Below are 27,562 nucleotides of genomic sequence, written 5' to 3' on the forward strand. Positions count from 1 at the left end.
CAAACTCATGACTTAGTTACAAGTCTAAATCTTTCAACATCCCAGTAGCCCAGTGGGGCTCAATCTCCTGGCCCAACAAACCAAAGGAGTGGCCCAGAGCCCATCTGCAGGCCAGATTGGGCCCTAGGGCCTGGCACTACTCCTTTCCTGCCCATCGCATCAGTACTGAGTCCTAGGGAGCTAGTGCCGCCCACTTCCACCGTTTGTGCCAGGATTGGATCCTCTCCCAGCCCCCCACACTGAGATTGGGCCCTGGGGCTCAGTACTACCCCAATCTGGTTCTGTGCATTGGGATCAGGTGTTCAGGGCCTAAAGCGCCTCGTGGGTCTGGAGATCTGGCAGCAGGGGAGTAGAGCTACTGCTACCAGGTGACGCAGTATGATTGTCCAGATCTTGAGCAGCCTTGCACTAGCCAGTAGGGTATCTATCTTATCTGCGGGAGGATGTGTGGCCATTGCCGTTATCTTATAGAACCAGATGTTTTGGCTGTGTGAAATTCATAGTTTGCTGGACAAAACTTTTTCCCCCTCAATTCATTTTGTATTTTTTCTTTCACATTCTGCAAGCATTGGGATTCAGGGAAATGACCATACATTTGAACCAAAATGGCTTCCAATATTGCAAACTCATCAATTTTTATCTTTGAAATGGAAGGAGCAACAATAGTCTCCTCCCCAGCCCCATGCACTACACTCTTTAGAGTTATCTGCTTACTCACCTTTACTCTGTGCCCGCTTTCCTCAGTATTTAATGAAGTCTCTAGCACAGCTGTACCAAAAAAGGCAAATATTTTCCCCATTTTAAAGAGGGAGAAACTGTCTGAAAGAGTGCATATGTGAGTGCTTACGTGCAGTTTTCAGGTAGGTCACCCCTGTAGGCTGCATCCAGATCAGTAGAGATTCTGGTTTCCTCCGATTTAAAAAAAAATCCCCAAATTTTGGATTAAAAAAAGTAACCCAAAAATCCACATTTTTCCATGATTAAAATGAAACACTGCTATATATGTAGTGTACAAGCCCAGCCACCTGAAGAAGTGATGTCCAGAGACCTGAACTCCATGAACAGGAGTCCCCTGACACATTCCCACACCTGCCACATAGTGTGTGTGTATGTGTGTGTATTATAGTGGTGTTTCATTTTAATCATGGAAAAATGTGGGTTTTGGGTTACTATTTTTAATCTGGAAATTGGGAATTTTTTTTATCAGAGAAAACCAGGATCACTGCAGATCACACAGCTTCTCATGAGGCAGATGATCCACCTCTGGCAATGGCTTATCAGTGTAGCTACACAAGCTGCTGTATTGGTACAGCTCCAGAATCCAATGGTGATCATCGCTGTTCTGCCCACCCAACCCCCTTTTCCCCTGATGCTGATTTGAGTCAACAGGTGCAACCAAAGACCCTGAAAGGGATGATGGGATGAATGGCAGGGGTGTTCACCCCCTGGGTGCTGGAGGCATGCTGACTAGCCCTGCAGGCTGCAGGTTAACCTCTCACAAGCTGTATATGGTTCTCAGGCCACTGGTTGGACATCTCTGCACTAGACCTGCAGCCCTGCAAGTCTGCATGAACCATTTTTGAGAAGTGTTGAGGACTCACACCCATAGTTAGTCCTCATGGGAAGCCTGTGGGAAGTCAGTATCTCTAAACATCAAACCTAAGAAGTAACTATTTCTACTGGGGCTTCAGTTTTTGTTTGCCCACCAAAACCAGTCTCTGGCTAGTGATTTGGCCTTCCTGGGGAGAGGGTGGGGAAAACAATCCACAACTCAGGCAATCAAAGCCCATGATGCCCAGACTCCCTACAGAAAAGTGTAGGGCTTTTCTTCATTTGTTGGGCTATAGATGTGTCTGTCATAATGCTTAGTCAGTGAACCTTGTGTGTATGTAGGTGCCAAGGATTATTAAAGCCAGGAAGTTTCAGAGCCAATGAGCTCCAGCTGAGTGGAGAAGCCTTGCTCTTTGAAGTAAAAGCTGTAGCTGGGCAACTCATGTTTCATTTGACCACCTGCTGCAAATCAAGCAAGTTGTGAACCACCTGGATATGAATGATCCAGCTTCCACTGTATTACCTGGGCTGGGCCATGTTGTTAAGGCTGGCTCTGTGCCATGTTGCTCTGCTTGTCTTGCTTGCAGCAACCTTTCTTGTCTTTTCAGAGGAGGAAGCACACAGAGTCCAGCCAGTCAGCTCAGAAACCGTTCTGTTCCGGTGAGTCTTCCACAGGCCTCTGTGCTTCAAGCCACTGTCCCCTTATTTTTTGAGCCTGAGGGCCACTTAGGGAGTTTTGATGAGCTGTTGTGGGCTGGGTCAGTACCCCATGCCTCTGCCACTACAGCTCCCAAAACTCTCTAAGTGGCTGTGCTCTGTGCTTGGCCAGGTAGCTGGGTTGGAGCTGTGGGTGTCTGGGCAGTGGCATTCAGAAGCAGGATATATGAGCAATGCTGGGATTGTGGGGTGGTGACAGCATGGGGCTGGGACCCAGGGCAGAGCTATGATCTGCTCCCCGCCTGCCCCTGCCTACCAAACCGGCACCTATTGCGGGGATGTGCAGGGAATGGATTGCAGCTCTGCCCTGGGTCCCAGCCCCATGCTGTCATGGCCCCACAATCCCAACCCCACCTGCCCATCCTACTCCAGACACCATTCTCTGCCCATCCACAGCCCCATCCCATCTGCCAGGCTGTGAGACCTACCCATGTGGGTCCCAGCCCCCCAGTGGTGGGTTCAGGGCAGATGGTCTGGGGCGCCCAAGAAGTGAGGCTGGGTCCAGCAGTGGCAGCTGGAAGGAGCTGCCATGCCGCCCCATTCCCACTGCAAGCCTCAGGGTAGCAGGACCGACTGCATGCACTACAACCTGGGCTGCCCTCCACACCTGACCTGGGTGGGACTGAGGAGCCCACTGCAAGCCATACAAAATTGTTTGGTGGGCTGGATCAGGACCATGGGCCAGATTTTGCCCACTCCTGACTTACACCAAGGAGCAATTCTTAAGGGGCCAAAAAACAAGGTGGGAGAGTAGAATGCTCTCTTATGCAACGGCCCAGGCCTCAACTTCATCTTGTGCAGTGGGGACCTCTATCCCCAAGAGGCAGGAGGAGAATTTGTCTCCTGACTGCCAGATTTTCATCATGGCAATTATGGCCTGGGCAGTCACAGTAAGAAATACAGGCCCCAAGACTGGCAGAGTGAGAAGTCCTGGTTGTACCAGACAAGTTATTGACATCTGGATAAGTCACACCCCATGCAGCATTTCTCCCTGTCTCCTGCCCCCTTTGCTTACCAAATCTTCTCTTCCCCGACAGGGAGAAGAAACCCATAGACACAAGGGAACAGTTCAGGCACCGACATTCAAAACTAATCAACTCCTGTAAGTACCTCCTGCCTAAGTGCTGGGGCTGAAAACCCCAGTGAGCTTAATTGAGAGGGGCTTCAGGGCCTTTTATTAGAGGGGAGTGAACAGAGAAGACAATATAACCTGTATCCTGCAATGTGATCAGAGATGTGGTGAGTTATGCTGGTGACAGGAGCATTTTAAACAGCACAGGTCTAGACATGTTCATCTCTTAGACTAAGAGACAGTAGTAGAACGCTTTCCTCGTAGGGAGATTAGAGGGAAGGGGGGAAGTCTCTGTTTTAGCGTGTATGTGACTTGCAGCTGTCTCTCCACAGCAAGATTACTCTACCAGGAGTACAGTGACGTGGCTCTGAACAAAGCAATTCAGAGCCAGAAGAGAGCTGATTCTTTGGCAGAGGACATAGAACTGAGCTCTCCCAACTCCCCAAGGTTACGGAGGAAAGTGCTCTCTCCACAGGACTCATATCTGCAGCGCCTCTCTGTTTCGTCCAATGCATCTCTCTGGCAGGACATCCCCATGGTCCGAGGGAGCAGGATGCTAATGAACATGTCCCGTGAAGATCAGAAGCTACAAGAGGTACGGGAGGAAGGCTGGAGACAGGTGGGTGGGGAAATTTGCCAGGGAGGGCATCACAGGGAGATGGATGCATTTGATAGCAGGAATGCACGATGCAGGAATGAAGATGAACTAATACAGGTAGCACTGCAGAGAAAGAGAAATGGTCATTTGTGTGTGTTAAGGACAAAGGGAAGTTTGGTACCAATGTATGTAGCTTAAAAGAATTTAGCAGAGTGAGGAGAAGGTGCATCAAAGGATGAGGGACAGGTTGGTGGAACACAGAAGCTTGTTTTAAGAAAGCAAAAAGGGGATGTAGAAGTATGGTACACAATACAGCAAGGGGAAGAAGTCTGAAAGTAGACCAAGAAGAAGTCAGGGAGGGGAAGGAATCCTAAAACATTGCATGGGCTAACTCACAGGAGGCTGTGATTGCTCTGAAAAGGCATGCAGGAATCCAATGTTGGCTCATGTGCATATGAGAACCAGAGGACGTGGGCAGGAGGATTCAGAGAAGTGGCACATGGGAGTAGAGAGTACAGGGGGGGAGACAAGTATCCTGGGGAAGGGGGGAGAAAAGGAGGATTTGGGGGAAATTTGGGGAATCTAATGAAGGAATAAGAGGGATGAGCATGGGGAGGCCTAGGGAGATCTGAAGCCTCATAAGAAAGGGCCATCTGGAAAAAGAGAACAAAGAAAGGGGGAAAGGGACCCTGCTCCCCCACAAGCTCATTCTTCCAACCAGTCAGATGGATAGATAGAGTCAGAAAGGACTGACATCCCCCTTTCTCCCTGCTGGCCTGCCTACCCCAGCCCTCCCTGCCCTCATTGTTCAAAGTGTCCATCTTCTGCTAGTGCTCAGGTAGGGGGACCTTGGCAATCTCTACTTCAGGAATCAATCCATGGCCTATGATGCCAGGCAAGAAGCTTCCAGAGCTCTGCCCCTCCATTGCCCTCTCTTCCCTCATCCCTCCCAGATAGTTCCCAGCCAATCTTGCTGTCCTGACATTCTTCTCTTTCCCCTCTTCTCTCCCACAGGCCAAGTTTGAGTTGATCATGTCCGAGGCCTCATACCTTCGCAGTTTAAATGTGGCAGTGGATCACTTCCAACGATCACCTGAGCTCCAGGCAGTCCTTTCCAATCAAGAGCGCCAGTGGCTTTTCTCTCGCCTCCAGGATGTGCGTGACGTTAGTGCCAGGTGGGTCCTGATCTTTGGCTTCAAAGGCCAGCACCCTCTGTGAAGCATGGGTTGAACCCAGAGAGATGAAACACAGAGCTGTAAAATCTTGTTCTTACTCTGCACATTCCTGTAGCCACAGGCTGGATGCAGAGGAGAAACAAACATCACCTTTCCTTGCCTTTGTACCACCACAAAAACTTTAATGGCAGCAAAAGTAAATAGATGTTCATACCTTTTGTTGCACTACAAATGCCCAAATTTGTGGCTGTGATGGATGGTAGCAATTATTTGTGCTGCTTTATTGTGATGAGTGTGTATGCTTTATGGTGGGAGAGCCAGAACTGCCGACGGTCTCCAGCCATCCAGGGCAAGGGCTCAGGGGATTGAGGGGCCTGATTCTGTACACTCCTGTAGTTTCTGCACAGATTCAGGCCCCTCAAGCCCTGGGAGAGCCTACTGACTTGTCCCGTTTACCCTGGGAGATGCACTCTCAGGGTCTCCAGGGCATGTCTTGGTAAGCAGGACAAGTCAGGGGTGCTTAACAAGATGTGTCTCTGGGATCTCTGGGGTATGTCTGAGTAAAGAAGGCAAGTTGGGGTGCATCTCACTAAGCAGGAAAAGGCAAGCAGGTGTTCCCAGGATTTGAGGGGCCCAATCTCCTGTGGGAATTCCTGGGCTGCAGAGGACCAGGCCACTCAAGCTCCAAGAAAACACATCACAGGATCAACAAGTGGGACAGTGGGTGACGTGTTTTGCCCAGCAAAGCAGATCGGCTGTCCTGGGACACATCCGTCTATTTCCAGCCATAGACACAAATGCCCCGTCCAACCCAGTCCTGCCCAAAAAGGATCTTTGTCACCTCTTTGGGCAAGTGGGTCTTTTTAATCTTGATGCTCATTCAGTCCTGAGAATTGTGGCACATTTCTAGAACTGGAAATTGCAGAAGAGCAAATCATCCAGAAGGCCATCAGCTATGTCTCAGGTCTGATCTACTGTTGGCTGAAACACATTAGAATCACTGGGATCAAAACCTTAACCTGAACCAAATCCAGCACCAGTCAGACACAAACCCAAACCAGCACCCACTAAGTCCCAAGGCAGTCTAAAACCCCCAGCTGTCATGTGGCAGATCCCACCTTGACTCAATTCAGAATTTACCTTGAATCCAACCTGGCCCTTAGCCCTTATTTCCCTCCTGCAGAGCTTAATCAACTTTGGAACTTCCTTCTGTTCTTTGCTACATTTTTCCAATACAGGGTCTTTGCTGTTTTAATCTCTTAGATCCCCCTGGCTCCATAGGAGCTGAAAAAAAATCTTTCCTTATTTATTTGTGGTGTTTTTGTATAGCCCCCAGATTTATCCCATGCTAGGGACAAAACCAAACCCACACCAAAATGAGCAGCACCACAACCTTGGTTCTGAGACCTGAAAGCGAAGAGAAATGGTGTGCTTAATGTATAGGCCCTGCATTTTGGTCTGAGCGTGGAGGATACACATATCTGTGGCAACAAGGGAAGCCTCCTTGCTTTGTTGAGCGATGCTGTCTACTGTGTGTTTATAACTGTGTTTCACTTTCCTTTCATGGCAATGCCGGTGGGCTCTGCAGTTTCCTTTTTGACCTGGAGGAGAAGTTCGAGGAGGACATGTTCACCTTCCATGTGTGTGATGTGGCTTTGAGGCACGCCCCGGAGTTTCGCCGGGTGTATCTGCCCTACGTGACAAATCAGACTTATCAGGAGCAGACCTTCCGGAGGCTTCTGTAAGAGCACTGCTCGGCTCTCTCCCCAGCCTTTGACCTTCTTTGCTGCACCAATATGTCCCCTTTGTCAGCCAGGGGAGAGCTGAACAGGTGCAGAGTTCCTCCTGGTGTTCACAGACCAGCAGAGGGTCCCCACCATGCCACAGCAGCTGATGTGGGAGAAGGCAGGGCTGTGCAGCCCCATAGTCCTCTGTCAGCACTGAGCAGAGACAGGCTGATCAGCACCTAGTTCCTTCAGTATCAGAGCTAGGGTTACCATATTTCCAGTTCCAAAAAAGAGGACACCTGTCACACGGGAGGAGGGGGGCATTATATGACTGTGGTGAAGGACAGTGATATGTGGGTGCCCTGCCTCTGCCCATTCTCTTGCCCCGCACTCCCAAGCCACAGCCCCCTCCCCCAGCCATGCTGCTCCCTCTCGCTCCCAAGCCACAGACCCCAGTCCTGCCAGTGCCCCTCACTCCCACACCGCAGTACGATGCTCCCCCGCCCCCCCAGGCCATGCTGGTGCCTCTCACGCCCAATCTGCAGCCTCTCCTCATCCCTGCTGGTGCCCCTCACTCCTGACCCATAACCCCCTGGTGCTGCCAGTGCCCCGTGCCCCCAATCCAGTTCCCCATCTCCCTTGGTGCCCCTCGCTCTCAAGCCACAGCCGTCCCCCATACCCCTGGTGCCCCTTGCTCTCAAGCAGCCCTGTCAATGCCCTTCACTCCCAACCCGCAGCCCCCTGCTCCCCCCAGCCCTGCCCCCACAAGCACAAGTACTGGCTCCAGTGCTGCCAGGCCAGCCACACAGCTCCCTACTGCCCCTGAAAGCCCCCCCCCCCCCCCGCCCTCTTTCCCTGCCCCTTTCCCTCACTGGAGGGGCCGGTGCCTCCCCTGCCCTCTTGCAGCTCCAGACATACCCCCCCACCACACACCCATACCCTGCCCCCTACAGACTTACCTGCACCCAATTGCCTTGCTGCCCCTACCCCCTTGCCTGGCTACATGCTGGCCATGTGTCTGCACACCTTTCCTCCAGTTGTCCTGCCCCCAGCCCCAAGCAGCTCCTTGCTAGGGCAAGCCAGGAAGTGCTGGGAAAAATGTTAAGGCTGAGCAGAGCAAAATTCTGGACACTTGATCATATTTAAAAAAAAAAAAAAAAAAAAAGCCCAGACCGAGATCAGAGGATCTAAAAAGAGGACATGTCTGGGAAATCCCGGACATATGGTAACCCTAATCAGAGCCCCTTCTTGGGGAAGGCATAGAGGGGCAGCAGCAGGGTCACATCAAACCATCTTGCTGGAGGAGGCAGATACAGCTAGCTAGAGCAGTTTTGGCCAGCCTTTTTGGAAGACATGCCACAGGTTAAACTTAACTCCCTCCCCGAGTACCACTCTCATCCCCACCCCTCAGAGCCCTCCATACCCGACAGCATTTGCACCACGGGGTGCTGGAATGGAGGCAGGGAAGCTCGAGCTTCCAGCACTGGCCACATAAAGTGGCATAGAGGAAGAATGCCATTGCAAGAGGAGGTCTCACCACCAAGGGTCAGGCTAGCTTTTCCGGGCTCTGAGGTTGCAAGCAAGGTCTCAAAGTCCTGAAGTTGGCAGCAGCTGCATGGTTAGGAAAGGGTTAACCAGGTTCATGATGGTGACACCTGATGCTTCCTTTCACAGCAGCCTTTGCTCATATACCTCCATTCTAGCTTCTCCTTTTACTGAGTGTCCAGGGCACATGTGCCACACACAGCTGCTGCTTGGGGCATGTGTGCCATCAGTTGGCCACCCCAGGCTAGAGGATTCAGTCAATGTGCCCTGTTACAATGGCTCCGGGTGCCACAGCACCCTCTCATGCAGAGGGTCTAGCTGAGCAGTGGATCACTTGGATACTGACCCTCCCCCTGGGGGGGGACCCAGGCTCAAATGAAGCTGCCTCACAGTCACCTATCCAGATGCTACCCCTACATAAGATCCAAGTCCCAGTGGAGGCTGCACAAAGGCAGCCTCCTGTCTTCCTCTGGAGAAGGGCCATACCCTGACAGGGCCTGCTCAGCTTCTGTATCTTTCAGTGCTACCTGCTGGGAGAGGCCCAGTCTATCAGGAGACCAATTTTCTACCGTTTCTCCTCTTTCTCCCACTGTGGAAGGCTCTATTCCAAAGGGAGAGGACAGAAGAGTCATTTTTACACATGTATGTGTTGCAGTGCTGGGCGCTTTGAAAAGCACCTGGCACTGCGCTGCATGCAGTTGTATAAGCAGTGAAATGCACGTCAGCTCTGAGAAAATGGCAGTGGCGTGCTTTTAAACTAAAACACCTCAAAGGTGCTTGCTGCCATTTTCTGTGGACTGCCATTTTCTGCACACCACTGCCATTTTCTGCATGCTGACATGCATTTTGCCACTTATACAACTGCATGCAGTGCAGTTTGCATCAGCTTGCATGCGGAGCAGACTTGATTGAGTCCCCCGTGCTGTCCCCGCTGCCTTCCACAGCCACCTTGTCAGGGACTTATTCGTAGCAGGGCGAGTCTGTCCCCTGTGCTGAACAGTTCAGGTGCATTGAAACCCACTGATGCCACCTCTCACCCAGGGAGAGTCCCAGGCCAGAGGTGAAAATCAGAGGCCTGTCTCATCACTGAGAGGACTCCACTTGGTGTTGCGTTGATGCTGCATGGGTCCTATGTTTCTCTCTCTCTGGCAGGAATGGAAATACAGGGTTCCAGCAAGTCCTGGAGAGACTGGAGAGTGACCCAGTGTGCCAGCGCCTCTCCCTCAAATCCTTCCTCATCCTCCCCTTCCAACGCATCACCCGGCTCAAGCTCCTCCTGCAGGTAATAGTGCTGGGACCACAGGAATCTCAGTCCCTGTACACACCACTGTCTCCTCCCCTACTGCACTGTCTTGCTACACTCTCAACTGCAGGTCACTGAACAGGCACCTTCTTCAAAACCAGGCAACTAAATAGAGAGGAACTTAGGGCAAGAGGAAGGAAACCAGACTGCACATAGTCCTGCATCTTGCGGTTGTGGCTATCTTTGCTTGGTGCTCTGCTGCCGTAGGGTGGTTATGGTGGATGTGCTCAGCCACACCACCCGACTCTGTGGTTTAAAAGTGCATCCCGTGTCTAAAACCAATGCCAGAAATTGCACGTGAAAACCGATAAGAATCAGTGAAGCCTACAAAAGAAGCAGGTTGGGGATTTTCTATTGGAATAACTGTTCAAAGGAAAAGGCTTTCCTAGAAAACATCAATTTTGCAAATATTTCAATTTTCTGCACAACATTCAGTTTTCTAGCAAGCAAAATTAAGCTGACCACTTCCTTCTTGCTTGAAGGAGGAGGAGTGGGGAGGATTCTCTTCAGTTGTATTCGTTGCTTGCAGGGAGAAGGCAATATTGCCAAAATACTGCCAAACGATTTTTGTTGGCTGGCTGCCTGGAACACTACTGGTTTTCCCAACACATAATTTTTTGGAAAGAAATTCCATGCCTACACATTATTTTTATCTCATTTTAGCAGGGAAAAATTAAAGCTTGTGGAATTTCCTTGTTGGAAGGGATTTCCATTGCTTGAATAGCTCCATTTAGAGTCTTGGGGGACTGTACTAACCCCATCTTACAGGTGGTATTGACCAAAAGCAGTTGTGTACGTAGGTCGTACTGTCTTACTTCCTGGCCATTCCCCTGAACATAAGATATTGCATGTGGTCACTGAGTCTATTACACTTGCAAAGAGCTTCAGCTTCTTCATTTGGGTTCCTGTCCTCACGTCTCTGTTTCTGATTGTCCACTGCACAATCCCCTCAATCTGCTCATTTCCTCAGATCTGCTGCCTTCCTAAGCTCATACCTTGCTTTTCTCTCTACCTCCACTCTGAAGAGGATTTTGTGGGTTTTTTTTTCCCCCCCCAGAATATATTGAAGAGAACACGGCTTGGCTCTGAGGAAGAGGTGCAGGCCACACAGGCTTATGATGCACTTGAGAAGGTATGAGGCACCAGTCGGTTTTTCTCAGTAATGGCATATCCAGCTGGCAAGGCTAGTTCAGCCACTGCTGCTGGACATGCAGTTCAAGAGGTCCTATATAAGGGCAACTGCACAAGGAACATACTAAAAAGCTCATGTGATTTTCCTGCTCATGGGATAGTAAAACATACTGGGCTCATCTACACATTCATTAATGCACCTTAGATACTGCACATTTAGTTTACTACTTCCTTAATAAAGGACAAACTAAATGCACAGTACTTAAAGTTACTGTGCATTAGCAGTGGCGCATGGTTATTTAGTGATGCTTACTGCACATTAACTTAATAACACTGTGTAGTAGGCTATTAGCACGGTTTTTACCATGACATGCTACTGTGTAGTGTTATTAGGCCAATGTGCAGTAAGTGTCTCATGTAGATGCACCCACTGGGAAGCAAAAAAGCAGAATACTGGGGCAGGAGCCACCCACCACTGTCTCTGCTGGAGGACTTTAAGCAGGGGCTTCCTCACAGAGGTTTTTCTCTTCTACAGCTCATCAAGGACTGCAATGAGAATGTCCAGCGCATGAAGAGCACGGAGGAGCTGATCTACCTCAGTCAGAAGATTGAGTTTGAGTGCAAGGTCAGGACCCATCCACCCTGATTTCTACTATAAATTCTCCCTGCACCAGTCCACCACTGCTAGCCCTGCCCTGTCACCTCAGTCCAGGCTCCCTCACATATCCCACCCATCGCACACTGTGCTCTTCAGCACCTGAGGAACAAGTATGAACTAGAATGAATCATACTTGCACAGAAAATGGAGTTCAAGTGCAGGGTGAGACTCGTTCCAAGACCCTCCTTCCCCAGTAATTTGTCCCAACTTCAGTATCTTACTTCTGTGGCAGAAGGAACCATCCCAGTGCCTGACTCTCCTCCATTTTGCCAGGAAGGGTTGGAGCTGAATCCATACAGCTCCATTCTTCAGTCCTGTACTGGAGTTGAAAGGAAGGAGACTCAGACTGACTTACCCACCACCAGGTGGGGAGATAAAAGCAAGCTCAAGCCTCATCTCTTACCTCTAGCAAAGGGTTGCAGGTGAACCCCAGCTCCATAGCACAGGCTTCCATGGGGATCTGATGGCAGCACTCATTCTATCTTGCAGATTTTCCCGTTGATCTCACAGTCGAGAAGACTGGTGAAATGTGGGGAGCTGATGGCACTGGATTTCAACAGCCTGAGTCCAAAGTGGAAAGTCACCACACGCCCTATATACCTGCACCTCTTCAATGACTGCCTGCTCCTGTCTCGTCCCAAGGAGTGAGTCTCTCAGAATGCATCTCTTACCAGCAGCTCTCATCTCTGGTCCAGATGTTGGTGAGGCAGGATCCTTCTCTGTTGTCTCAGCTTGCTAGCCAGTAGATGGCAACCTTAGCTAGCTACATTTCTTAAGTTAGCAAGCCCATATTATGTAACAGAAGCAAGCTTTACAACATACTGCCCAATTGTGTAGTTTTGTAGCCCATTCCACTCTGCAACATCCTCCTTCTGTTTACCCCCCAAGCCCTCAATCTTTAAGATGCAAATACACATGTAAGAGTGTGACTGCATGCAGGCTGGGTTTTGCTCAAGAACTAAAAGAGTTTTCTCAGCCTGGTTTTGATTGCATGACTGGAAAACCAGCAGTGCACTGGCATGATAAGAAACTGAAACCCGAGTAGTTGGTGGGAAGACCTTTTCATGCCCCTTTTAAAATGAGAAAGGTCAAAAATGTTTGCAGGTGATATCTTTTATTGGATGCAGTGCATGGTTGGGATACATTAAAAAACCTTACCCAAGTTTAGTGGGGTATAGATTGTGGCTGTGTTGGTCTAAGGATATAGACAGACAAGGTCCTTTGGGTAAATCTGATATTTTTTATTAGACCAGCTCAAATAGTTGGAAAAATTCTTCTTTGCAAGCTGTCGGGTATAAATAACCTTCCTCAGGCTGAGGAAGCATCTGCAGTCAGTGTGTGCTCTTCCTGGATGGACCGGCTTTCTTGCATGCATACCAGCCTCTGGCTTCTTTACTATTTATTCCATCCAGGAAGAGCACACACTGACTGCAGATGCTTCCTGAGCCTGACAAAGTGTGTTTATACCTGAAAGCTTGCAAAGAAGAATTTTTCCAATTGTTTGAGCTGGTCTAATAAAAAAGATCAGATTTACCTGTTCACCAGAGCGCCCCAAGGGATGACAAGGTCAAATGGTCACAAACACCTCCAAGACAGTTTCAGGTTGGATATAAGGAAAAACTTGTTTACTGTCTGAGCCCCCAAGGGATGGAATAGACTGCCTCCAGAGGTGGTGCAAGCACCTGCTCTGGACTCTTTTAAGAAACATTTGGATGCTTATCTTGCTGGAATCCGTTGACCCTAGCAGACTTCCTGTCCCTGGGGAAGGGGGCTGGACTCAATGATCTTCCAAGGTCCCTTCCAGCCCTAATGTCTATGAAATCTGTGAAACCTTGTCTGTAAATTTAATGCATTCTTCTTCAGGTCAGTTGCACTCTTCTGCAAGTCATTCTTTAGAAAGGTCAAGCTATTTCACAGGCTTCTGATGAACACATGACAGAGACACTGTCAAAAGACTTCAGCAGTTTTGGCCCTTTCATACATGTAATCACACAACGCTGAAAAGCAAACAACCCCTTCCCAAACGCAAAACAAAAACCTCCTCCCCTTCAAATCCCACCCCAAATCACAGCAACCACTTCCTCTTCCTATTCTCTGTTTCTCTAGACACTTTCTAAAAGATAGTGGAAGATGAGGCTTGGTATATTCAACATGAAGGAAGGACAGGAGGACTTTGGGGGTTTTTTGTTTTTTTTTTTCATTTATAATACTAAACCACCCCAATTTTTAGATCCTTTATAGGCTGCACAAAGCTAAAGCTGACCGTTTTCCTCTCCCCATGCAGGGGCGGGCGCTTTGTGGTGTTTGACCATGCTGCATTCTCAGATGTGCGCGGGGAGAAGTGCGAGGTGAAGCTGCATGGGGCAAACAAGAATGTCTTCCGTCTCTTCCTGCTTCAGAACAACCAGGGGAAGAGAGTGGAATTCCTCTTCCGCACGGAGACACAGTAAGAGCCAGAGGCTGCCCTGGCCGAGACCCAACACCACCTGCAGTAACAGCTGCAGCTGCTAAGGCACAGTATCCCTCAGCTGCATGGCCAGGCAAGCCCAACAGCATCTGTTGGGGGCGGCACTCTATGGAGACACAAACTTAGAATTGCAAGCGTCACACCCTAATTCCCAGATATCCACTCGCCATACACCTCAAACCCATCCCAGTGCCCTGTTGTCCTAAACCCTTAATTCCCTCAACAGAAGTATCCCTTTCCTTCCCATCTTGAAACTCCATCCCACAACTGCCAAGCCAGCCATTTACACATCTCAAGCTCTTAAGACTTCATCTGAGACATCAGCCCCACCACAGAACATAGAAAATGACTCCTTTGGACTTCCAAACCACTTCCAACCTCCTTCTCCTTCCCCATCTTTCATTTTGCCTTATTCTCTCCTATCACTTCCCTCAAGAGGCAGTGGCAGGTGCTTCACTTCTCTCAGAACATTTTCCACCCAATCTTGCTAAATGTTGCTGGCAGTTCCCCTCTGCTTGCTTAACACCTGCATTTTGGATCTTCCAGCAGTGAGAAGCTGCGGTGGATCTCTGTCCTGGCTCCACCACGAGGAGAACCTGATCTCTTAGAAAGCCCAGGTGAGACTGCAGGGGTGGTAGTCATTTGGGGTGGTGGGAGACAGCTTGGGGGCAAGTGCTGTAAGGTAGACTATACAAAAGGGAGGGGGGAAAAAAAAAAAAGACCAAACACAGGAGTGAATCTGAAGAGGCCCATCAACCCTCCACTTATTTATTTCACACATGTAAAGCTTGTGACCTGCTTTGGCTTTACCTCCTCCCCAGGTACTGCCGCTTAGGCACTGCTGCCTCGCAACCTCAGGTTCTCACCATGGCATGTTGCCTGACAGAACCACTCTTCCACCACCCCTCCTACAGGTGCTGTGTCCGACCCCAATGATGTCTTCCCTATCCCTCAGGGGATGTGTGGTCCCCACTCTCAGTTCCATCACCCTATTACTGATTCTGCCCCTGACCCTCATGGTCATCCTCACCCTTCTGGTATCATTACAGTCTCTCCCCTTGTCTCTTAGATGCACCCCAGGTTCAATGCCTAAGGGCATACAAAGCCAGGGAGAATGATGAGCTGTCTCTAGAGAAAGCCGATATCATCATGCTTATGCAGAACAGCAATGACGGTGAGTGGAACGAGCTTCAACCATCTTGACGAAGGTGCTCAGCAAGCAGAGTTTTAGTGCGATAGCTCTTAATCTGTGCAAAAGATGAGGAAGGAGTCTTTCCTGTCAGAAACTCTCTGCACCCTGACTATGGGATTGAAAGAGGAGTCTTTTTTCTTTACTTGGGTCCTAGTCATAGGCCATTTAACATAGAGGGTTTCTTGTCTTAGTCTACTGGTAGGGGAAGAAAAAATCTGAGCAAACTGACCAAATAACACCCCTTTGTCTGCTCTCCACCCTTTCAGATTGGATGGAAGGAATAAGACTTTCAGATGGAGAGAGAGGCTGGTTCCCCTCAGACTATGTGGAGGGGATATCCAGCAAACATGTGCGGCAGAAGAACCTGAAAGAGGAACAGCGTGTGAAGAATGCCAAGCAGCAGGTCTTCTGCAAGAAATAAGTCTCCTTTTCCCATACAGACCCCTACCATCTCCATCGCATGGAGAAGCCATGTTTCCTTAGTATGCTTCAGAACACACGTGCACTTTTGCCAAGATTGAAAGTCAGCATTAGTTGCATCAAAAAGTGCTATTACCAAAGAAAGAAGGAACTCTTGTGAGGAGAAAAAATATATATACATAAAGATTGCTTCCTTTGGGTCATCAGAACTACAGAAGCAGTAGAAGAGGGGGAGGGGAAAGGCTGCACATATTGCTTATGTTGTGCCAAGATGGACTGTAATCAAAGAAACAGAGGACTGCCTGAGTCAGGACTCCTGGGAACCTATTCCCAGCATTGCTACTGACAAGAGGCATGACCTTAGGCAAGTCATTTGAGAACTCTGCCTCAGTTTCCCCATCTGTAAAATGGGGTCAATACTTACCTACCTCACTGGAGTTTGTGAGGCTAAATTCATTAGTATTTGCAAAGCATTTTGGAGTTCCTGAAAAGTAAGGCAATATAGAAGTGCAAAGCACACTGTATTTAAGGGTTGGGAAAAGCTTTACATTTTCACCCTCTTTCAGGTGCTTTTAGATAGTTTTGATTCCCACATGATGCTACCCACTTTGAACAATTCATCTACGTAATGGGTGAAATTTTCAACTGATGTAAGTAAGTAGGTGCTGTTCTGTTGGCTTGAAACATGTTCTGTGCACTTGTGCCAGTAAGTTTCATTGGCTTGTCATTTGCTGGGTTTTTTTCTGGCCAGCAAGAGGGAGAATTTTTTCCCCTCTGAGCAGTATTGTTGCCTTCTTTTTGGTGAGATGCTTTTCTTTAGTGAAAATGTTCCAAAATGACAAGAGAGTTCTGGCTGCTTTACTGAAGATTTCTTGAAGAAGTCTCACTTGCAGGAAGTGCTGACCACCCACCTTCAGAAAGTGAATCCCTTTAAGGCATCTCAAGTTGGACCAATGGGTCACTCAAACACTAGTCTTTTTTTTTTGTTTTTGGTTTAGTTTTAACTCCTTGGCGAAGGCTTTGTTTTTAGGTATTGGTACGTGCCCTGCACAAAATGACCAAGGTTAAGGGAAGTGGAACTGCATTGCACATACATAACCTATGATAGCCGATGCGGTACTCCATGCAACATTTTGCACAATTCATAAGACACATGGAAGTAGTCAGCCACCACGGATTTTCAAAAACTGCACTTTGTCGAGGTTTTATTCTTGTACAGACTCATCTGGTTCCAAGTACAAGTTTGTGTGCTGTTCTGCTTTTCTGCATATTCTGTTTGTGGGTAAACACTGCTTCAACTATTTTTGCTTCTCTGTTAAACAAGAGGAAGGGGGTTTTGCATTTAATTATGTTAATGCAAGATCAAGATTGAGAATTTAAACACACCAAAGACAGAAAGCAATACATGCTTCCTAATGCATTCTAATATATTTAGAGAGTAATCTACCTTGCAGTTTCTGGCTCTTGGTTTTTTGTAGTGCCCTTTCTGCCTTTAAAGATCCTGCTTATAATGTACCAGACACAGCTTGTTCTGACCTGTGTCAGTTGTTTAAGCAGGATTTAAAAAGAGACAGAAAAAATACTTAAGATGCTTTTTAGTCTTAATAAACTCGTGCACTTCTCTCATTAATATATACAATGTTTACTCTTATTTTTCCCTAGTTTTTCTGTGCCTGTAATAATTGCCAACACCTGAACTTTCCCCTCACAAAAACTGATTTTTTATGCAAAAGTTGATTCACTGGAGTGTGTTGTAACAGTCAAGACTTAGGATAAAAGTTCCTTTGCTTCTTAAAGTCCTATGTCCTGGTTGCTGTAGAACACAGAATCATAGTAAAATAAGGCTGTAAGGGACCTCAAAGTCATTCAGTCAAACCTTCTGCTCAAAGGAAAGTTATCCCCACCTAAACCATTCCAGTCAAGTCTAACCTACTCTTAAAGTTTCCAAGAATAGGGAGTCTAGGTAATCTATTCCAGTGTATAACCACTCATATAATAAGAAAGTTCACCCTATATTTCCCTTTGTGCAATTTAAGGCAGTTTTTTTTCTTGTCCTGTCCCCTGCAGCCACAGAGAATAGGTTACCACCATCCTCTTTAATAATTATGATTCAGATATTTGAAGACTGTTATCAAATCCTCTGGCAAATCAAATCCAACATCATCTGTTTTCTATTCTCCAGATTAAGTGGTTCCAGTTCTTCCCACGTTTTCTCATAAATCGTATTTCCTAGACCTCTAATAATTTCTGTTACTCTCTGCTGGACTCTTTCTAAAGAGTACTGTGCCACAACTGAGCCCCCCTCTGTGCTGAATCAGAGGAAACACTTTAACAGTACTGTTGCATGCCTAGTTAATACAGCCCAGGGTGTTACTGGCCTTTTTCACAACAGGTGCACACTGTTAACTCCTATCCATTTTATGGCCCAGGTCCTTTTCTACCAGTCATTACCCAGTCTGTATTTGTGTATGTGATTATTCCCTCCTAAATGCAGGACTTTGCATTTGTCATTATGGAATTTAAGGTGATTCATTTCCAACCAATTTTCTAGTTTACCAAACTCATTTGAATCCTAATCCTATTCTCTAAAGTGTCTGCAACTCCACCCAACTTGGATTCATCTGCAAATTTGCAAGACGTATACTCAATCCAATCCTCCAAATCATTGATGAAGATACTAAAAAAAAAAAAAAAAAAATCAGACTCCCAGGAACTCCCACTCCATTCTTCTTTCCAATTAAAGATCAAGCCATTGATGATTATTACTCTTGGAACATCTTGATCCAAGCAGTTATGGAAGTACTTTAAGGTGGATACATCTATATTTTCTTAGTTTACCAATAAGAATGTCATAGGATACAGTGTCAAAAACTTTGACAAAGCCAAGGTATATTATTGCCCACTGTTCCCTCCTCCCCACCCACCCCAGCCTATCACCCTGTGAGAAACAGATCCGGTTGATCAAGCATGACTTGCTCTTGACTGTTACCAATCGATCACCTTGGTATCCTCTAAATCAGTATTTATCACCCTGAGGTGCCTTGAGATCCTTTTAAGGGTGCCATACGATGTTAAATACAATTCGCAAAATTGAGATTTCAAACAGGTATCCATGGTTGTGATCTTTCCACATTCTTTGCAACAGAAAAACTGTTCTATATTTTTCTACAGGGGAAAAAATAAGTGAAACCTAAAAGCTGGCATTTTACTAGGAATGCCGCAAGTCTAGAAAGGTTGAGAACCACTGCTGTGGACACTTAGAAATAAATTCCTTGGTATGCTCCACATTTTTCAGATATGGTCCGTCTGACTTTAGGTCTTCAGTTCTTTAGATCCTCCTCCTCCTGCTTCCTAAAGATGAACAATAATAGATCCTTTTTCAGTCCTCTAAGGCTTCATATGACCTCTGCAAGTCCTTAAAGAGAACAGCCAGTCACTCTGCGATAATCTCAGCCAATTCATTAAGTACTTTAGGATGCATTGAATTTGGCCCTGTTGACTTGCTATCATGGAAGGGGAAGTTAAACTCCATGAAATGACTGCTGTAATCTCCATATCATGTGCTTATCTGTCACCAGGCAACTTTATGCCAGCGTGACCTGGGAGGACTGGGGGACAGGACATTTTGTATCAAACAAACTGACCCTGGAGGATATGAAGGGGTCATGTTCTCCCAGCTATTCAACAGACTAGACCAGGGCTGTCTAACTTTTGAGTGACTGGGTGATACCAGGTCCCCATGCCATTCTACATTATGCAGGCACCCCCTGCCACATAGCAGGTACCGCCCCCACATTGCACTGCATGCCCCTGCCCCTTCCTGCCCCCCACTCCAAAACCAAGCAGTAGGGACTGCTTCCTGCCCTGTACCACACCAGTGCTCCCACACCATGCAGTCCCCAGGCTACAGGCTTCTTCAGGAAGGAGGAGCTGGAGGAGGGAGTGAAACCCAGAGACTCCAGCATGGGCAGCAGCAGTATGGGGAACAGCACCTGGATTGGGAGCCTGGACAGGTTAATCCCTCAGGGACCCCATATGGCCTGCAGGCTCCCAATTAGACAGCCCTTGACTAGACCACTGACCACACAGTGCTGCTTTGAAGGGAACTGAAAATGAACCCACAATCAGTTTTGACAGCTGCAAATGGTGCTCAACAACAGTAGCCACTGCTCCTACTTTCAACCAGGGAAGGTAACAACAGATGGACATTGTAATCCTAATCCTAGCTCAGTTCAAGTATGGGTCTCCCTTCCAGAACAAGGATCCTCAACCAGGGGGGATGTAGCGCCCAGGTTCACTGCAAGATCCTTTTAAGGGTGCCACGCAATATTAGTACTGTTAGGCGTGCCCATTATTTGTTCTGGAGAGCAAGAGCAGTTCATATTTTCTGAGGTGGTGCCTTGAGTCTGATGAGGTTGAGAACCACTGGTGTAAACAATCTGGGATTGGAGATGCACATGATCTGAGCCAAAAGGCTGAGAAGCAATACTCTAATACATGCCCATTCAATAATCAGCCTTGCCCAGGAACACCCCCTGAAAAAGTCAGGCAAGGTTCTTTGGTTAGATGTGATATCTTTTATTTGACCAACTGAGTAGTTGGAAAAAAGTTCTTCGCATGCTTTTGTGCACAAGCACCTTTCTTCAGGCATTGGGAGACTCTGCTGCTGTTCTGAGATCTCCAAGGTAGGAGATAAACTAAGAGTGTGACAGGAGGTCATTGAAGATGTAAATTGCAAGCTTGTGCTCGAAAGTTTGCAAAGAACTTTTTTTCCAACTATTTAGTTGATCTAATAAAAGATATCATATCTACCCAAAGAACCTTGCCTACCTATCTCCTTAAACCAACAACCTTCAAAAAGTCAACACACATGACTTCTGAGGAGAGAGTCTGTTGCAACAAGGGAACTGCCACACCAGAACAGATCAGTAGTCCATATCATCTTGAATCCTGCCTGATAATGATCAAGAGCAAAAATCTGCAACATGTAATAATAAAAAAATTTACCCAGGCAAACAGTGTAGTCCAGTGGTTCTTAACCCTTTTAGGCACCCCTGGTTAGACTCAAAATACTCCTCAGAAAAAGCCAGCTCCTTGCTTCCATATGTGTCTTTGCCTAAAGAAAAATAATACAGCAATTAATTCTTCTGTTGCAAGGAACTCAGACCACAACAGGTCAGAATGTTTTTAATACTGTGTATTCCTATTTGAAATGTCTGGGATTATCTTGTGAATCACGTTTGCACACCTAACAATGCTAACATTGCATGGTACCCTGCAGCACCTTTGAAAGTCTCAGGGCATTCCAGAGTGCTTTGACACCCTGGTTGAGAATCACCAATGTAGTCATTATCTTTATCAGATAAAGGTCATCTTATGCCCCAAAGCATGATGGTTTACTTTTCTTCTCTTTTTTTAAAAGTCCTTACTACTGAAAGTCTGTATATTCTCATCAGTCAGATAAGCAACTGATCCTTGTTTGTATCTGGCTAAGCTCCTGGTCTCAGTGACATCAGAGCCTCCAGTTCCCTAAGCTAATTGTACATTGGATTAAAAACATTTTTCCTTTTATTTATATTAAATTTGCTATCTTTAAAGTTGGCTGAAAATCCTTTTGTTCTCACACTGAGAGAAACTAGGCACTTGAATTTGTTCTACCATTTCTAAACCAGCACATGTTTTCATAGAATAACAGGGAGGAAAAAAAGTCAGGGTTGAAAGGGACCTCAGGAGTTCATCTAGTCCAGGGGCGGGCAATTATTTTGGGTAGAGGGCTGCTTACTGAGTTTTGTCAAGCCATCGAGGGCTGCATGATAGGCAGCCAGGGGCAGATTAATATTAATTTTCTAAACTTTTTTAGGGGCCCCGCAGGCCAGATAGAATGGCCTGGGGGGCCGCATCCGGCCCCCCAGGCATTTTGTCTACCCCAGATTTAGTTCAACCCCCTGCTCAAAGCAGGACTATCCCCAACTAGATAATCCCAGCCAAGGCTTTGTCTACCCAGATGTTAAAAACCTTCAAGGATGGAGATTCCACCACCTCTCTGGGTAACCCGCTCCAGTGCTTTACTACCCTCCTCATGAGAGACTATTTCTTAATATCCAACCTAAACTTCCCTTCCTACAACTTGAAACCATTGCCCCTTGTTCCGTCATCTGTCACCACTAAGAACAGTCTAGCTCCATCCTCTCTGGAACCACCCTTCAGGTAGTTGTCTGCTACTATTAAAACCCCTCCATCTTCTCTTCTCCAGACTAAATAAGCCCAGCTCCCTCAATCACTCCTCAGAAATCATGTGCCCCTTAACTCCCTTCATTGCCCTCTGCTGGACTCTCCAGTTTGTCCACATTCTTTCTGTAGTGGGAGGCCCAAAACTGAACACAGTACTCCAGATGTGGCCTCGCCAGTGCTGAACAAAGGGGAAGAATCACTTCCCTTGATCTTTTGGTAATGCTCCTACTAATATAACCCAGTATGCTATTAACCTTCTTGGCAACAAGGGAAATTGATGGCTCATCTTCAACTTATTCTCCACTGTAACCTTGTAATTTTTTCTGCTGAACTGCTGCTTAGCCAGTCAGTCCCCAGCCGGTGCGTGGGTTTGTTCCGTCTTAAGTGCAGGATTTTGCACATCTCCTTATTAAACGTCATGAGATTTCTTTTGGTCCAATCCTCCAATTTATTGAGGTGTCTTTTAACCCTAGTTTTACCCACCAACTTATCTACTACTTCCCTCACACACCCCCAGAATGGTGTCATCTACAAACTTGCTGAGTGTGCACTCTATGTCATTTTCCAGGTCGTTGATGAAGATATTAAACAAAACCAGCCTCAGGACCAACTCCTGGGGCACTCCACTTTACACCAGCTACCAACTAGACACTGAGCCATTGGTTAGTATCCTTCAAGTTCAACAATCCATCCAGTTTCCTAACCACTTTACAGTCCTTTCATCCAACCTGGACTTCCTTAGCTTGCTTGCAACAGTGTTGTGAAAGACCAAGTCAAAAGCCTTGCTAAAAGTTATATCACATCCACTGCTCTCCCCACATCCAGAGCCAGTCACCTCATTGCAGAAAGCAATGAAGTTGGTCAGGCATGATGACTTGCCCTTGGTGAATCCATGCTAACTATTCCTGATCACCTTCTTCTCCTCAAAGTCCTTAGAAATGGATTTCTTGAGGACCTACTCCTTGATTTTTCCAGGAACTGGAGGTGAGGCTGACAGGTCTGTAGTTCCCTGGATCCACCTTCTTCCCTTTCTTAAAGATGGGCACTATATTTGCCCTTTTCCAATCATCTGGGACCTCTCCCAAATGCCACAAGTTTTCAAAGATCATGGCCAGCAGCTTTGCAATCATATCAGTCAACTCCTTCAACACCCTCGGGTGCATCACACCCAGCCCCCTGGACTTGTACATATCCAGCTTTTCTAAACAGTCCCTAACCTGTTCTTTCACCACTTTTACACAATGATCAACTCCTCCTCTTCTCTCTTGCTTGTCCTTCCTGAACATTTGGTGCCCATCTATGACAGTGCTGCAGTCATGCGAGCTATCCCACCAAGTCTCTATTATTCCACCCACATCAGAGTTCCATGACTGTATGAGGACTTCCAGTTCTTCCTGCCTATTTCCCAGGCTCCATGCATTCATGTACAGACACCTAAGGTACTAGCCAATTGTCCTACTTCCTCACCAATCCTGAAATATTTCTGTTCCAGAACAAACACAGGCATAACTTTCCCAGGGATAAATACAACACCTGTTCCTAGTCCAAACTGATAAAAGGACATCTGCACAGCCCAAGTTACAAAAACAAATGTCTGGACTCTACATACATACACCAGTAGATGCCAAGGACTTGAGTTCCTTGCCACCTCTGCATTAAAGCAACAGGACCAGAAAAGCAGGGTCTCTGCCAGCCAGTTCCCTATCTTCCTGTCAAGTACCAAATAAGGCCAATGGACAGATAAACAAGTGGTTTCCACAAAGACTCTTCCCAACCTGTCTTCCCATGTTTATTAGCAAGAATCTGAACTTACACTTCCAAAATTGGCTCCCGCTGTACTCCTCAACATAAATAGCCTATTGGAGCCTTGCACAAGGGCACAACTTATATCCTCTTTAGAGTGGCTGTAACAAGGTTGCAGCTGCTGCAGCTAAATGCCCAAACACTCCCACAAAGAGACTGCAACAACAATGTGCAAAATCCATGTGCAGAGCCACAAAAGAAAATCTGCTCACGTCCCACAAACTAATAATAAAAACAAACCAAACAGCCTACCCCACACATTGCTTAACAAGCCATAAAAGAAAGCTCAGCAAAATACCTGGTTAAGAACAACACAGATCAGTGATTCTCAACCAAGGTGTTGCAAGATCCTTTTAAGGGTGTAGCAGGCTGCCTCATGATATTAGCACTGGTAAGCATGCACAGGGGAAGATCCAGGATTATGCAAAGTGGGGAGTGCAGGAGCAACGAAGAGCCCTGCAGGGGTGACACCATCCCTGCTCCCAGGATCCTCTTCCCCCTCCATCTGGTCTCCAACCCTTAGTCTGGCTTATCTTTCTCGGCCTCAGCCTTCACCTTTGCTTCGCTCTCCAGGCCCCAGGAACTGTCTCTTCCGCCAGGCCTTAGCTGTCTAACGTTGTCCTAGCCCTAGAGTGTCCATTGGTCCAGTTTTATACCAGACCATCCTGTTTTTAAACCCTTTGTCACTTGTCCGTTTCTGAATGAGGAACAGATGGCAAAAAGTCCTGTTTTTCAATTCATCAGTGGAAATGCATGTCAATCATTTGTCCTCATGATTCTATTGACTGTGCCCAGAGGCAGGATAGTGCGCAGCAAGGAAGAGCAGGCTTTGGAGCCAGCCAGAAAGGGAAGGAGGGAGGTGGCCTTTTGTGGTAGCCAAGGGGTCCAGTGGCCCCACCCTTCATCAAGAGGATGTCCTGTATTCTGGGGATGTGTCAGTGGCCACCCTACCTAGCCCTCCCCAATCCCTGACCCCGGGCAAGGCTGTTCCAATCCCAGGCCCCCTGGCATCCCTGGCCCTGGGCAAGGTTGCTTATAGTCTCTCAATGATTTAGCTTTAGTTAGTTTTAATAAACTAAAGGTTTATTAAAACCTTTAGGGTTTTAATAAATGGGGCTCCATCCCCTTCAAGTCATGTGGCCTTCTCCTTGGGTGGGGGTTCCTAATTAACCCAGTGCCCAACCTGCCCTCAGGTGTTGAAGCTTAACTTACTGACCTGCAGCCACTGCTCTCTCCCCTCCTGCCCTCTAATCCTAGGGGCCTTCCCTGGCTGCTTGTTTGTCCTGCAGGTGGCTCTTGCCCAGCTGCCTACTTAATTGCAGCCCTCTGGTGCTGGTTTCTTCTCTCTCAAGTAGCAGGGCTTAAGGGTTCCTGCTACCGTTTCTGGCTGCTGCTCCTTCAGCAGCATTGACAGAGAGGGCAGTGCACCTGTGCCACTGCACCCCCTCTGTATCCAGCCCGGGGTGCGCAAACAATTACATATGATTCACAAGACACCCAGAGATTTCAAATAGAAAATAGCATCAAAAACATTTACATGTACATTTACATGTTGTGGTCTTTCTAAGCCCTCTGCAAGAGAAGAATAGCCTTACTGTTTTGCTGTAGTCAAGATACAAGTGAAAGCTAAGAGCTGGCATTTTCTAAATGGTGCCTTGAGTCTAATGAGGTTGTGCACCACCAGCCTAGATCATTCTCCATCCTACTGCTCTTAACCTATCCATGTGGGCCCATACAGCAACTAACAATTCCTGAGCAAAAGGCACAATTGTGGAAAATCCCCCCCAGTTTCCATTTATGTTGAGGACAGCTGTGTGTTCCTATAAACAGAGAGAAGAAGCCTCAAAAAATTACCTGTCCCTTCCAGCCCAGCCAACAGAGCAAGCCCTCTCATATGCTGCCATATATATTAAAGAACTCTGGCAAATCATACTTGGGAGTGCTTTAGGCAGACAAGGTTCCTTGGATGAATTTGATATCTTTTATTAGACCAACCCAAATGGCTGGAGAATAGTTATTAAGCAAGCTTTCAGGTTCAAAAACCCTTCATCAGGCTAAGGAAGCTGCAGCAGTTGGTGTGTGCTTTATTCACTTGTACGTCCCACTATCATACACAGAGCAGAGGTAAGAGTGAAATTCCAGATGAGCTGCAGAGTCACTGAAAAATTAAGGCTTCTGTTCTGCAAATGAGCTCCAGGCAAAGAGGACCCTGTGCCAATGGCAAACCAGCTGTGCAGTGGGGACCTAGAACTTGTGTATTCTGGCTAGAAGATAACTAGAGGGGATGATCGTGACAAACACAAACATTTTCTCCAACCTCAAGGAGGAAGGAAACAATTTTTAGGGTGATTTAACAGGTTATAACTAGAAATCATGGGAGGCAAATAAGCAGGGAAAATAAAGTGAATGTAACAAAGGGAGCCTAAGACAAATTAACCAGGGGAAGTGATAGAATTTGCATAAAATCAGACTGAAAGCACATACACACATTACTGTAAGGAATATACTTGTACTGGCCATAAGGGTGATACGGGAACTGATATAACAGAAGGAGCCTGAAGAAGGATACTGTAGTACTTGAAAGCTTGCCTGTGTCTATACCGGTGACTCTCAACCAGGGTGCCATGCACTGTTAGGTGTGCAAACAATTCACAAGATAAAACACAAGATTTCAAACTACTCAGTTGGTCTAACAAAAGATATCTTCTTTGGTTAGATGAGATATCTCATCATCAAAAGCTCTCTCATCTAACCTGCCAAGATTTCAAACAGGAATCCATAATGTCAAAAACCATCTGACCTGTTGTGGTTCTTCCAAGTTGTTTGCCACAAAAGAACTACTCTATTATTTTTCTGTAATCAAAAATCAAGCAAAAATTAAGAGGTGGCATTTTCTGAGGGTGCCTTGAGTCTAATGAGGTTGAGAACCCCTAATCTATAGCAAACCTAACAATTGGTCCAATAAAAGATATCACCCACAAGAATTCTTGCCTCTCACATACGTCCTGGACCATCAAGGCAACCATATCATCTCAACACTGCCAGCTGATATAATGGCACTTTTTCTACCTTTACTTTCTCACAGGCATGGGGTAGAAAGAGAGCCTGTAAACTAGAGCAGTTTCACCTATTTCCTTATGTGTGGTAGGAGTAGCAGCAACAGAGGTAGGTTGATTCATTGACCCTGTAGAGAAAACTTCTGTTTCCATGTAAAATATCAGGCTTTTCAATTTTGTGTTCTAAAAAGTTTTATAAAAGAAAAGAAAAGAAAAGAAAAAAAAAACACCTGAAAAACAAACATATTAAACAACTGCTCAGGTGTGTAGCTGTTTAGCTCAGTTAGAGCACAGTGCTCATAACAATGTTTCAGGTTCAATGCTGGTTGGACTAGATGATTTTTTGAAGCTCCATTCCCTATAGCAAAGAAACCTATGATAACTCTCAAACAGGCACCCAAAATTAGATACTGTATATTTTAGTGTAGCAAGATCCATCCATCTATCACTATATATAAGAAAGAGAGAGAGATCTCTATATCAATATCTATATATGTTGCTACACTAAAAAGGTTCAGAAGTTGCTATCCAGTTCCTTCACTAGGAAAAGTGCTTAATTTCTCATGCACGGAACTTCCCAAAACAGAACAAAATGCAAAAATATCCTCCTGCTCACGAATGTACAAGCCCTGCCCATCTGCAGATTACAAGTGTGCTTTGTAACACTCAGCTCACCTAGTTACACACAAATGCAGTCGGAGCTGTCAGCATGCTAGCCAACTTTTCTCACACTTCTATAACTGACCCAGGTTTGCACACTGCTATCTCTGCCATGCTTCGTTACTGCTCTCCTAACCCTAAAAACACTTACACATGTGCTTTCTATTATTACATGCTTTCTATTAACACAAAGCAGCATCCATATGTGGGAGATGGGCTGTAAGAAATTGGTTCCATCTCAGGCTCCTGCAAGTGG

General features: G+C 46.7%; 1 protein-coding gene across 2 annotated transcripts in view; it reads left to right on the forward strand.

Annotated features, from left to right (window-relative positions):
• ARHGEF5 (Rho guanine nucleotide exchange factor 5) overlaps nucleotides 1–17,186 on the forward strand; it is a 47,975-nt gene extending 30,789 nt beyond the window's left edge. For both annotated transcript variants that reach the window (XM_019482203.2, XM_019482202.2), the window contains 13 exons: nucleotides 2,160–2,211; nucleotides 3,306–3,370; nucleotides 3,673–3,935; nucleotides 4,953–5,113; nucleotides 6,702–6,854; nucleotides 9,538–9,667; nucleotides 10,746–10,820; nucleotides 11,355–11,444; nucleotides 11,967–12,121; nucleotides 13,762–13,923; nucleotides 14,491–14,561; nucleotides 15,014–15,118; nucleotides 15,403–17,186. In XM_019482203.2, the coding sequence (XP_019337748.1) occupies nucleotides 2,160–2,211; nucleotides 3,306–3,370; nucleotides 3,673–3,935; nucleotides 4,953–5,113; nucleotides 6,702–6,854; nucleotides 9,538–9,667; nucleotides 10,746–10,820; nucleotides 11,355–11,444; nucleotides 11,967–12,121; nucleotides 13,762–13,923; nucleotides 14,491–14,561; nucleotides 15,014–15,118; nucleotides 15,403–15,557 (1,637 nt within the window). In that variant the 3' untranslated portion in view covers nucleotides 15,558–17,186. The remainder of the gene's footprint in view (nucleotides 1–2,159; nucleotides 2,212–3,305; nucleotides 3,371–3,672; nucleotides 3,936–4,952; nucleotides 5,114–6,701; nucleotides 6,855–9,537; nucleotides 9,668–10,745; nucleotides 10,821–11,354; nucleotides 11,445–11,966; nucleotides 12,122–13,761; nucleotides 13,924–14,490; nucleotides 14,562–15,013; nucleotides 15,119–15,402) is intronic.
• Nucleotides 17,187–27,562: the final 10,376 nt, after the last annotated feature.

This window comes from Alligator mississippiensis, chromosome 4 (genome assembly GCF_030867095.1).
Source record: "Alligator mississippiensis isolate rAllMis1 chromosome 4, rAllMis1, whole genome shotgun sequence".
Classification (NCBI taxonomy): Eukaryota; Metazoa; Chordata; order Crocodylia; family Alligatoridae; genus Alligator; species Alligator mississippiensis.